We start from the raw sequence: 12,261 nt of genomic DNA, 5'->3' as shown, positions 1-12,261 counted from the left end.
GTGAGAGAGTGATGTACTATCCATCCCCTTCACAGAGCCCGGGTTCATTCTTTACAAATCACTCCAGCCGGTGGCTGGTTCCATCGCCAAGGGAATCTAGATCTATCCCAGGGGCCAGGTGTGGCTATGAAAGGCCATTTTACTCCTTGACGCCCTCCAAAAATCTCAGGGGAGGAAGGCCAGCCTGAACAGTAGCTGTTTGGTTTTATTATTAGTCTCTGCTGAAGATAGGATTTCACGCTTTATTCAAACTTCTCAGAGAGATGTTTAAGATAGAGGGCAGCAGGTGTTTGCTGGCTGAGACACCTAATCCTCCCACCTTATCAGCAAAAGCAGCAGGTTCCTGGTAGAGAGGAATCAGGCTGCAGGAGCCAGAGGCTGCAGTTCAAGGGAAAGACAGGAGGCAGCCTTGGCCTTCAGGCTAAGATGCTATGGACCAAGGACAGGTGGGAAGGTTTCGCACCCTGCTCTGTTCTGTTTTGATTTCTGCATCCAGGGTCTGAGCCTCAGCCTCTTCCTTCAGGGCCTTGTCTCAAACTTGACTGCATCAGAATTACCTGGAAGACTTGTTAAAACAGACTGTAAAGTTTCTGACTCAGCAGGTAATGCTCATGCTGCCAGTCCAGGGCACCACTGCCTTAAGGCGTTAGTCACTCTTGCAGGAAGGAAATATTTCAACTTTAGCAATTCCTACGGCTTCCCAACAGATTCTTTTCTTCTGGTGCACTGCAAAGAAAATGTTAAAACTTTGCTTAAACAAAGGCATACTTGGAATCATTCTGTCCCTGTCTCTTCATCCTTATTCCTGCCCCTGTGCCATTGTTAGGAATGTTCCAATTTCACTGGCATCCTGGGTGGGTCCTCTAATCTTCTATCTGGCTCGATTTAGATGATGACCATGTGGCCTTTAAAAAAATACAATGAGGCCATTCTTTAAAGGAGGAAAAATCCCCTCAGAAGGTGACTGGGAAGATTTGCTTAACGGAAATAAATGAAGTTAGCGCCACTGGGCTCTAGAAAGTACTGAATAAATGGTAGCTATTACCAATGAACACAAATAGCACTTACCATGTACCAGATATTCATTCACTTCATCTCCATAAAAACTTCCCATTTTATGCATGAAAAATCTGAGGCAAGTAGAAGTTAAGTGACTCGCTAGGAAGTAGCACAGCCAGATCCTCCCCAACCCATGCCTTTTGAAACAGCCCACTCCACAGAAGAGGAAATCTTCACTTACCATACTAATCAAGTGAGCAGCCACTGTCCCAGAAAAGACATCGCCTGCAGTGCTGGTGGGGCTCATCCCCAGGCTAAGGGGGTTAGTGGTTCTCTCGCACTGAAGAGCAGCTTGTAATTTGTAGGGGAAGGAGGGCAGGTCTGTCTCCACCTGGGTCCACCTGGGCACATAAATGAATGCTGAGCTCCCTCTGCCATCAGGAGGAAGTCGGGGTGGAGCCAGCAGGGTCAAACACCCTCACTCCCCTTGCACAACTCTGTAAATCCTAAAAAATCATTGAATTGTACACTTAAGTGAATGACTTGTATGGTATATGAATCATATGTCAATGAAACAGCTATTAGAAAAAAAGTTCACTCTCCTGGAACCTATGGGAAAAGTTCCTTTAATATAAAAGTTCTAGTACATTTACATGATTGTCGTCACTCCTCATCTACAGCACTCAATAGGGAAAATAAAAAATAAAGGGCAACCTAGTCGCGCTCAGTATAAAAACGCAGTAATCCATTCAAATAGGAGGTCCTGGGGCCTGGAGATCAGAGAGCAATGCATGAGGGCACAGGAACCGTGCAGCTCTGGCCTGGGCCTCTGAGGGCTCCAGGGGACTGTTGAGGACCCGCCTCTTTTCAAAACAGCATTTAAAAAAAATCCAGGTTGCAATGTAAAAGGTCTCTTTCTACAGAGAAGGGTCCATTCCAGAGAGCATGCCATTCTGGGGGCAGGAGGGTGGGTCGGTCAGTCCAGGCTCAGGACACAGGGCTGGGTGTCTTTCAGCAGGTTAATGACTCCCAGAAATTCAGCCTCTGAGGCCACCCTGGCCTAGGCTGAGAGGTTTTCAGTGTTGAAATCCAACTGCCCATGTCTCTCCACTCAAAGGCTTAGAAACCAACCCCTTAATGTCAGACTTGAGGCCTCTCTCCTCCAAGTTACTAAGGCCACTTCTCAACAAGCTCCCGAATCCTTGGCTGAGGCTGGAGATGCGGCCACAGCCTGATGTTTAGTCCCTGGACCCGCTGGCAGGGTGGCCTAGTCGTCCTGGCCACCACCGTACATGTCCGCCAGCTTCTTGAAGCGGCTGCCCCACTCGCTCAGATAGTCATAGTCTTGGTCCTGATCGGAGGCCGAAGAGGTGAGGGAGCTCAGGGAGGCAGCATCGGAGCCGCTGCCTTCATAGTCGAAAACCAACAGGGAGTCGTAGGGTGGGGCTGTGGGGTCCGTGTTGGCTGCCTTCAGGTTCTGTGGTGACAGAGCAGGTGGTTAGGAGCAGCCGGTTGGGTCAGACACTCGGCAGCTGCGACAGCTCAGGAAAGTGAGTTCACCTCGCCAAGCTAGCACTGCTTCATCTGCGGAGCCATGTCTCCCCTCCCTTAAGGTTTTGAAGGTTGAAATGAAGTAATGCACATGAACACTTAGCACAGGGCCCAGCACAGAGCAGCTGCTGTGGGTGACAGGCCAGTGGGTAAGGGCAGGGACTCTGAAATCAGACAGCTCCAAGAGAACTCACTGCAGACCACACTCGCTAGTTTTAGGACTCTGGGCAAATCACTTAACTTCTCTGCTGTTTTTCCTCACCTCTAAAATGGGGAGACTAGATATAGTTTTAGAGGAATATATGAATATATGTAAATATATGTAAACTACTTATTAGAATAGTACCTGACATATAGTTGAACACTATTTTTCTCATTTACAAAATGAGGATAACAACAGACTTCCACCATGCAGAGTTGATTGAATCACCCCGCAGAGGGGGATTAAATGAGATAGTATTTACAAAACAATCCAATACTCAGACATTCTGGAAGCTGTCTTTGTCTAACTGGAGGGAAAAGCTCCAGATATTTAATTTAGCTCCAAGTCATCTTCTCAAACCAGCTGCCCTGAGAAACTTTCCCCAGACGCTTTTGTTTGTGCGCAGCACTCTCAAATATACTCAGGCTAAGGAACAGAGTCTCATCCCCAAGGCTATTTCTAGAAGGCAAGAAGTGTAAACAGAAAGGTTCAAGGCAGGAGGAATCCTGATGGCGCACTGAGCCCTCTGCCCACTGCTGCTTCCTCACACCCCCCAACCCATCAATCTATCCTCCCTTCCTTCTTCCTTCCCTTAAAAACCTCCATTTCCTGATTGCACCTAAGGTACCAGGCTATGCTAGGTTCCTATCACATATTTCTTAGGATTCAGTGGTTCTCACAATCCTAGCTGTACATTTGATTTCCTTGGAGAGCCAAAAATATGTATCAGAGCCAAATAAAAAAACAACGGATGTCTGGGCCCCAGGCACTGATGTTTGTCAAGATTTCTCAGATTAATCAAGTAAATGTGTGATTGGAGTTCAGAATGGTGACACCCAGCTATTAGCAACAATAATTATCATTACCTAACAAATGCTAGGTGCCAAGCTAGTGGCTCACACACTTAAATTACCTGGGAATCTTTAAAACATTCCAAAGCACAGGCCACATCCAAAGCACAGATCCATCAAATCACAGTCTTAGGGGTGAGTCTGAGGCACCAGTAGTTTCTGAAGTTCCCTGGATTCCAATGTGCAGGCAGTTTGGGAGCCACTGCACAGCCCAGTTTAAGATGCTAATTCATCCAACCTTAAAGCAACCAAAACACAGCATCCTCAACTTGGCTCCACATTGGAATCACCTGGGATCTTGAAAAATTCACACCCAGATAGTCTGGTTCCTGGGTTTTCTTTTAACAACCGTTATATTTGTTGAATAAATGATTCTTAACCTATTCTTAACTGCTCTGCAACTTATGGTTTTATGGAGGAGGAAGCAGGAACCCAGAAGTTACTCTAACATGCCAGAGGTCACAGAGCTGGTTGGTGGTGGAGTCAGGATTTGAACGGAGAGCCAAGACTCCAAACCCATGCTGGTTCTTGATAAGAGGGCTGCCCCAAGCTGGCCCCACGCCTCACCTCAATGATGAAGTTGCCAATTTCATCTGGGTTGGCTGGACGGGGACGGTACACTGGAGTGGGGATGAAGGTTGGTGCTACATCATTGCGGAAAACCACCTCCGGCCGGGCCTCCAGACCCCGATGCAGCTGAGTGATGTCATAGTCCTTGGTGAATGGGAAGGAGAGTGTGGGATTAAAAAGGACCCTCCTTCTTTCCCACCACTGACATTCACCCACTTCCCTACCATTCGGATGTTCTGGTTCATGGGTAGGTTTTAGAAGACAGATAATGTCAGAGACTTCTGAAAGTCCTGGTTTCCATATCCCCTCCTCCCAAATTAAGAGCAGGCTCAAGGTCAAAGGGACCAGAGAGGCTACAGCAATAGACCAGACATGCTCTCAGAAGAGGAGAGCTGGTGGTCAATCCTGCATGAAGACCAACGCTTCAGGTCAGTGTCTGGGCAACATAGCCAACACGGTCAGTTGGTTGACCCAACCACCCCCCATCAGTGGCGGCCCCGGGGCATCCCTTTCAGCCACCCGACCTCTCGGTGTCTCACCTGGTCCTCCTCGCCACCCCCCTCTTCACCGTAGTAGAACACGTTGTCACGGGTGTCGTCTTCTGGGAGCAGAAGGGGCTCCTTCACCTTGCGTTTCTTTCTCAACAACAAGAGGAGCACCAGCAGGAGAACTAGCAGAGTTGGGGGGCATGAATATTCACCCCTCGCAACCACACGGCCACCCAGGACTCCAAACCCTTGAATACCCCCCCTACTGGGTAACCAGAGCTTGAAACACATCAATGGCTCCCATGCACCTAGGAAAATCCCAACTCATCAAAGCCCCTGCCGGCTCCAGACCCCGCCTCCCCCATCCAGGTCTAGAACACTGACCTTCTTGGAGTCCTTCAAATATACCCAGCACTTTCCCCCTTCAGATCGTCCTCTGGTCTCCTTCCCCACCTGGAACCCTCCCAGGCACATTCCCGGCTCTCACCCTTCAGCTCTCAGCTCACCACCACCTCCTCCCAGCAGCATGCCCCCACCTATCGTTCTGTATGCTTACTGCCCCCCTTCCCATACTGGTGACATTGGCCCTTAAGGAAATCCTCCTTTGTGGGGATGGGACTCTCTCAGCAGATGCTACTTTTCAACAAGACTCTTTTTCAGTCCCTAGGTGTCCCCGAATTAGCCACAGACTTAAAGCTAAAAGCAAAAGGGTTCAACTTTGATATTGCAATAATCTAAACTTAGGTGCAAATACTGTTCTGGGATTTTAAGAAAGGGACTGGCCAACTAATGCCTGGCTGCTCTCCCTAAATGCCATGGCTACCCTCAGTTAATCCCATATGAAGAACGTGTCACTGGCCCTCTCTGTGGCTGTCCAATTCAGGAGGACACAGCTACTGTTTACCTTCGTCTCTTTTTTGGATAGAACCACTGTCTCTCTGGACAAATAGCCCTAGCCTTCTTTGGGAATCCATAGGGTCTCAGGATGCACACCCTTGGTGGGCTAGACTGTGACATCTCCCTCCTCACTTCCTTCCTACTGGGTTAGGGCAAAGGCAGGAGGTGGACTGGACTTCTCACCTGCACCAAAGCATATGTGCCTAACTGCCTCCTGATAGAACTCCATTTGAACTGCCTGGCAAATCTCTTCCCAGGGTCCTTTCCAAACTGGTTAATGGAAACTCCATGTTTCTACTTGTTCAGGACCTAGACTACTTGGTGGCTCTACTCATACCGCATATGAATCTGAATTGTTTCTGCTTTGAAATTATGACCACGTCTTACCTCCTCAGTTGCCATCCTGGTCTGAGCCACCAGCCATCAACTTGCCCCTAGATTATGGCAATGGCCCCTAATGGTATCCCTACCTCTACCCTTGCCCCTCTACAGTCTGTTCATTAGGAATCCTGTAAAATTCAAGTCGAATCACATCACTCCTCTGCTCCAAACTTCTGATGACCTCCCATTTCACCCAGAGTCCTTACACTAGCCTACAAGGCCCCCAAATCATGCTCCCCACACCCATCACCTCTCTGACTTCATCTCTTATTCTCTTCCCTCTTGCTTTTTCCACTCCAGCCATTGCTGTTTCCACATACCAAACACAGTGCTACCTCAGAGCCTTTGCACTTGCTCTTTCCAAGATATCTGAATGATTTGCTTCCTTACTTCAGGTCTTTACTCAAATATCCCCTTCTCAGCAAAGCCTTTTCTGTCCACCTTACTTAGAAGGACAGACCTCTTCCCCCTGCTTTTTCTCCATAGTAACCCTTTTTTCTGTGCCAGACTATTTGTTGTCCTCTCTCTCTGCACTGGAAAGTAAGCTTCATGAGGGCAGGGATTGGTCTGTTTTGTTAAGTGCTGTGTCCCCAAGTGCCTACAAATAGTGCTTGGTGCACAGTACATGGATTGATTACAGCTTGCTGTTGTATTCACATCTGATGGAATATGTGTTTTCTGTGTCTGGACCAATTCAGAGAGTGTGAAAATGAAATGCAATAGGTTCTATCTTCAGAGGAAAGGAATTAGTTTTTAACCAAACACTTCTATCCCCTGGACCAGTGGCTCTCCAATTCTATGCATCATGCATCAGAGGGCTTGATAAAACACAGATCACTGGAGTCCATCCCTAAGTTCCTGCATAAGTTCCTGGTAATGCTTATGCTGGTGGTCTGAAGAGGACACTTTCAGAACCGCTGCTCTAGCCTCTAGGAGACAGAGTGGCCAAGTCTGTTTGCCCCCCACTGTCCCCAAAGCCTGGCACATTCCAGAAGCCCATAAACATCTATTGACTGAAAGACACTCCTAGAACTTCAAAGGAACAGATGGGCAGTGTTGGCGGCCCCTGAATTCCAGAAGTTCAGGGTAGAACCAGGTCTCCTAACCACCTCCGGCTGAGAGGGGGAAGGACGCTGGTACTCACACAGCAGAGCCAGGACAGCCCCCAGGACAGGCAGGAGGAAACCTCCTTTCCAGGGTTCAGGGCAGGTCTCCACGTGGCCGTGGCAGTCACACACGGTGGCTCTGATCACTGTCAGCTGTTCCTTGTCGCCGTGGTCGGACAGAGAAAGGTGCACATCATACGTGTCTTGCTTCAGGAACTTCTTCAGTGACAAGGCTACTGTGTCTCCTGGAATGGATAGGCCTTTATTCACCTCAGGAGACCACAAATGGCAGGAACTGCGTATGACAACAGTGGACATTTGGGGAGAAAGTCCCTGCATCCACACCACAGGGAGAAACGGCCCCAAAGCACCCTATGCCAAGTGTTAAAAACTGATATTTGGCCAGAGCCAAATTCACCATCATGGAAAGGATTATTGGGACAGAAGAATAAGTTCATCATTTTCTTTTTAAAAAATCAATAATCACAGTATTTTTCAAATACTAAGTTTTTAAAAAGTCATGTTAAGCAGGGCCAGTAATTTCTCAGCACTATTTGCTGCTAGATTGTTCTTTGCCTCAAACAGGATACACTGCTCTTCCTAAGAGACAGTTAACCCAGTCTTTCCATATTCACATTTACTGGCCACCCGTTTTTCTATTTTAAACTTCACTACTATTATTGCAGTATTGTGCTCTTGCTATGGTAGGTTTATACCTCAACTATATGACAGAATTTCAATACCTGAAATGCTGTTCTGAGTGAGCACCAATTATTAATAAATCCAAATGCACATGCCTTGGTGATAGAACTGTCATTGTTAAGCAGATCAGAGGGGATGTTACCCTGTGTTATCCCAGCATTACTGACTGCATACAAGTTCAGGGATGCTGGAAATGAGGCTGCAGTGGGCATTGTGCTAAGTGGCTTTCAAAGGCCCAGGGTGGGTGGCAGGCTAGTCATGGAGCAGAAGCCAGACCTCAGCATGGCCTGCACAGTGGGCCTGTTCCGGGGAGCCTGTGTGGCAATTCTGGAGTGGGGAGGGGAGCTAGTTTGTAGGTGAGAAATACGGGGTCAGGAGCCTCTCTGAAGAAAGGCTTTCACTTTAGATCCAAGTTTCTCAAGGAGGGGGCTGTTAGCTGGGGGGAACTATTTTTCATCATGTAGGACTTTTCTAAGCATTACAGATCTTCACCACTAAATGCCAGCAGGGTCCCCCAGTCAACGGGGCAATAAAAAACAATCCCATGCTTCTAGCCTGCCCACTCTCAGGCTTGCTGGTGTATTTCAACACTGACCTCAAGCCATTTTCATTTCAAAGGCTCTGCATGTTCACTGGGCCGCTTTCAGTTAAAAGGCCAGAAGGGAGAATTCAGCCTGTTCCCAATCAGCAATGGTGGCCAGAGAGAGCTCTGCAGGCTGCACATGTGGCCAACCATGTGGGAAGGCCAACCTGGGGTATCTCCCGACCGACCACCTTGTTCCCATCTGAGGGCCCATTTCTCAGTTGATGGTGATGACGATGATGATGGTGCTGACGGCAGTGGTGGCTGAACTGACACCACGGGCCAGGCCCTGCTCTGGGCTTGACCGTAGCTCTGAGAGGCAGGCGCTGTCATCCTCATTTTACAAATGTAGAAGCTGAAGTCTAGGGAGGTCAAGTAACCAGCCCAAGATCACACAGGGGTAGAGTTTGGGTTAATTCCCCTGGTAACAGGGACACGGTTAGGTAGAAAATAACTAGGTTAAAACCAAGAACCAGGTATGAACACCATTATCAAGTAATGGCACCTGATCTTTGGCCATAATGCTCCCACTGAGAACCGTATCTGTAGTTGTTATTGAGAAACAGTGGTGCTGAAGGTGTCTGCTCACAACTACTGAGCACTGATATACCAGACAGGATGCCTTCCGGGAACTCCATGTTCACAGCAATGCTATGGAAGTAGCTACAGTTGTCAGCACCACTCTACAGATAGGGAAACGTAACAGTGAGGCTCAGTAACTTGCCCACAATCACAAAGCTAGTAAATGAAGGAGTCAGGTCTTGACCCTAGGCATTTTGGCTCCAGAGTGCACCCTCTGTGAACAATAAGGTCAGAGAAGGAAAAAAATGGCTTGTAGGCCACAAGGGGGGGACAGGAGATCAACTTATGTTCCCCAAAGGAAAGGTGCGGGATATACAGACCCGAATCACAGTAATCGGGCAAATGAGACAATGTGGGCGTCTGAAGCAGGCCTCCTGGGCCCTTCCTGGCCTGGGCTCAGCAGCAGAATAGACACAGGGCATTTGGTTTCTTTGGTTCCCCAGTTCCGTCCTGGGGGACCTCAGCCCCAAGAGGAAGGGGGAGACATTTAATAGTGGGCAGTGTTTCTCTTGAGACCTCACTGGCACCTGGGGCTGGACCCACCTTCCCCACGCACTTGGGTCCTCACCCATTGCTGCCAGGAAGACCCGTCCTCCAGTCCTGTGACAACTTTAAAAACGAGTGGAGGCTGAAAAGCTTGGCGGGGGATGGGAAAGAGAAAAGATGGGGAGGTGGCTGGGTGCAGGGGTGTTGGGGGGCCAGGGTCTCTGGCTTCAACTTCCTCTCCACTGCTTACCCACTCTGTGCCCTTGGGCATGGCTACTTAACCTCTCTGAGCCTCATTCTCATCTGTAAATAGGGATAAAAATACTGACCACAGAGGGTGGCAGAAATAATAAATAAGGAAAAAAGTGTCCTGTATATTGCCAGGGTTCAACAAATGGTAGCAGCAGAACATCTTGGTAAGTCAGACTGCCTGGCATCAAATTCTGGTGCCATCATTTTCTAACCATAATGCCTCTGCCAATATACTGAACCTCCTGTAAGCCCTGGTTTCCTCATCTATAAAACAAGTGCACATGTGTCTGCATACGTGTGATAAGATAGCAGTGCCTTCCTTTAGGGCTGTCATGAGGGCAGTCACCTCTCTTTGTAAAACACCTGCAGGGGTGTCTAGCACACAGTACGCATACTCAGTGCGTGTCGGCCACCATCACCGCTCTGGAGTCCTGACACTCTCACCACGTGGTACTGACAAAGTCACGCCCTCTCTCTCTGAGCTTCATTTATCCAATTGTACAAGAAGGTGATCGGGCTAGAATGGTGTCTAAGGGCTCCTGCACAGTTCCAAAGGCTTACCCATTCCCTCAGTGACCCGCACGAGGCTGGGGCGGGAGTGCGCGCAGGGCCCTGGCAGACACCCAGCTGCCATCACCACTCAGTTACCTTTCTCATTGACCTCGGCCGTCCAGTAGATGTCTGAGTCATGTGTGAGCTGGGCCTGGAAAGGGGAGGTGTTGGGGTACAAGTCCTTGTCCGTGATGTTCAGCACTTGGGGCACAGGACTTTGGTTGCAGATGGTGACCTGTCGGGGCTCGGGGACTGGGCCATGGTCGTTGACATCCATAAGTGTTAGCTGGAGGGTTCCCGTGCCAGTGGTGGGAGGGCTCCCTGTTCATAATTACACATATGACACCGTCTCAGCATCTGTCCGTGGTTGGGGTGATGAATCCCCTATGCCCCACCCCGTCAGACCCAGGGAGCCTACTGTTTACTGCCCAGCTGTAACCTTTGAAGCCCCTCCATGCCCTACTTCACTACAGAGCCCACCAGTGATGGCAAAACAAGGCAATTATTCCATCAATCTCATTTTGTATCCACAGCAGACATTACTAACTGACCGTAGCACAGTTGCAGACACTTCATCCGGACAGCCACTACCAATCGATCATAAAGCAAAACCCACTGGCCACCTCAGGGCTGAGGCAGTGTTTGCTGATCAGCTTCAGGGAGGCTTCCTTCCACAGCCCTGTTAACCCGTCCAGGCCTTGGGTTTTCGCTATGTGTCAAGCAGAGACACATGGCAATCACATAACCCCCAATCCTGTATGGGGTGACATCGCTAATCAACATGGCACTTTCCAGGCAGCCCCTTTCAATCAGTCGCATGGGGAAACTGACAGACTAATTCAGGACTCAGTGAACCACACACTTAGGCTGAAAGGAGTCTTCAGGATATCTGCTAACTCTTGGGTCTTAGGGAAATCAGAATCATCACCAGCCAACCCTAGGACCAGTCTTTAAAAGACTCCCCTGAAAGACCTCTGGGCGCTCCAGATTGGTTTGCTGACACCCCTCCCCACACCATACTCTGCCTGAGTCATGGGCCTCCCAGGTGTCCGCATGGACGGGCTGGGGAGGGAGCTCTCACCATCATCCGCAGCCAAGACCATGACTTCGTAGATGTTGTTCCTCACGAACTGCTCATCCTCGCGGTCCAACACCCCTGCAGCAGTGACCTGCCCACTGTCTGGGTCCATTGCTAGCCACCCTGCTGGGTCTCTCAGGATGTGGTAGCTGGAGCAGAGAAGTTGAGAAGAGTTACATCCAGAATATTCAGAATTTTGGTATCAGATGCTCTTCATCCCAATTGGCAGACAGTATCATGGGACTTAGGCCTCCTAAGCCAGATCACGTGGAAAATGCACCCCAACCCTAACTGGGAGCCTGAGCAGCAGGTGGGGCACCCAGCAGGGACACACAGAGGGGACAAGAACATCTGTTCCCTGGGCCTCTGCTCAGCCGCAGCCTTAGGGAGGGCAGGAAGGGAAGGCCCCGTGCAGAGGTAATATTCGAAATAGTTAACAGTCTTTATAAGTAAAACAAATTCTGGCCATAACAACCCACCCACCCAACAGCACCAGGGCATTTGGGTGAATCTGCGCTCAGCTCTCATATACCTGATCTTCTGATTCCCCTTGTCAGGGTCCTGTGCAGTGTAGGTACAGATGGGCGCCCCAATGGCAATGCCCTCCTGGACCTCAACGACTTTGGAAGGTGGGACGAACACAGGAGCCTCATTCACATCCTCCACATGGACCACTATGGTGGCCGTGGAGGTTGGGAGCTTCACCACAAAAGGAGCCTCATTGGTCACTTCAATGTACAGTGTGTGCTGGTTTTTGGCCTCAAAATCCAAGCCCTGGGAGAGAAAAAGAGGGAAGACATGAGCCGCCATTGATGCATTGATGCAGAGGCCCTGTGCAGTGCTAGGATGCCAGGAGGAAAGGCCCCACAGCAGGGGGCTCAAGGCTCCCACCAGCAAAGACACATCCCCCTCCCCCACCCATCCCTTAAAGCCACTGCACTTCCTGAGTAGACATCCAGTGGGGCTCAGATCGCTCCAAAA

General features: G+C 49.5%; 1 protein-coding gene across 2 annotated transcripts in view; it reads right to left on the bottom strand.

Moving 5' to 3' along the window:
- Window positions 1-1,609: 1,609 nt before the first annotated feature.
- Window positions 1,610-12,261, bottom strand: part of CDH3 (cadherin 3) — an 85,342-nt gene continuing 74,690 nt past the window's right edge. For both annotated transcript variants that reach the window (XM_036897795.2, XM_036897794.2), the window contains exons 10-16: window positions 11,813-12,054; window positions 11,284-11,429; window positions 10,299-10,523; window positions 7,084-7,290; window positions 4,713-4,843; window positions 4,171-4,317; window positions 1,610-2,476 (exon numbers count right to left, since the gene is read on the bottom strand). In XM_036897795.2, coding sequence (XP_036753690.2) covers window positions 2,267-2,476; window positions 4,171-4,317; window positions 4,713-4,843; window positions 7,084-7,290; window positions 10,299-10,523; window positions 11,284-11,429; window positions 11,813-12,054 — 1,308 coding nt within the window. In that variant the 3' untranslated portion in view covers window positions 1,610-2,266. The remainder of the gene's footprint in view (window positions 2,477-4,170; window positions 4,318-4,712; window positions 4,844-7,083; window positions 7,291-10,298; window positions 10,524-11,283; window positions 11,430-11,812; window positions 12,055-12,261) is intronic.

Source organism: Manis pentadactyla, chromosome 15 (assembly GCF_030020395.1).
Source record: "Manis pentadactyla isolate mManPen7 chromosome 15, mManPen7.hap1, whole genome shotgun sequence".
Classification (NCBI taxonomy): domain Eukaryota; kingdom Metazoa; phylum Chordata; class Mammalia; order Pholidota; family Manidae; genus Manis; species Manis pentadactyla.
Note: the sequence above shows the minus strand (reverse complement) of the source record. Positions and strands in the feature narration are given on the sequence as shown.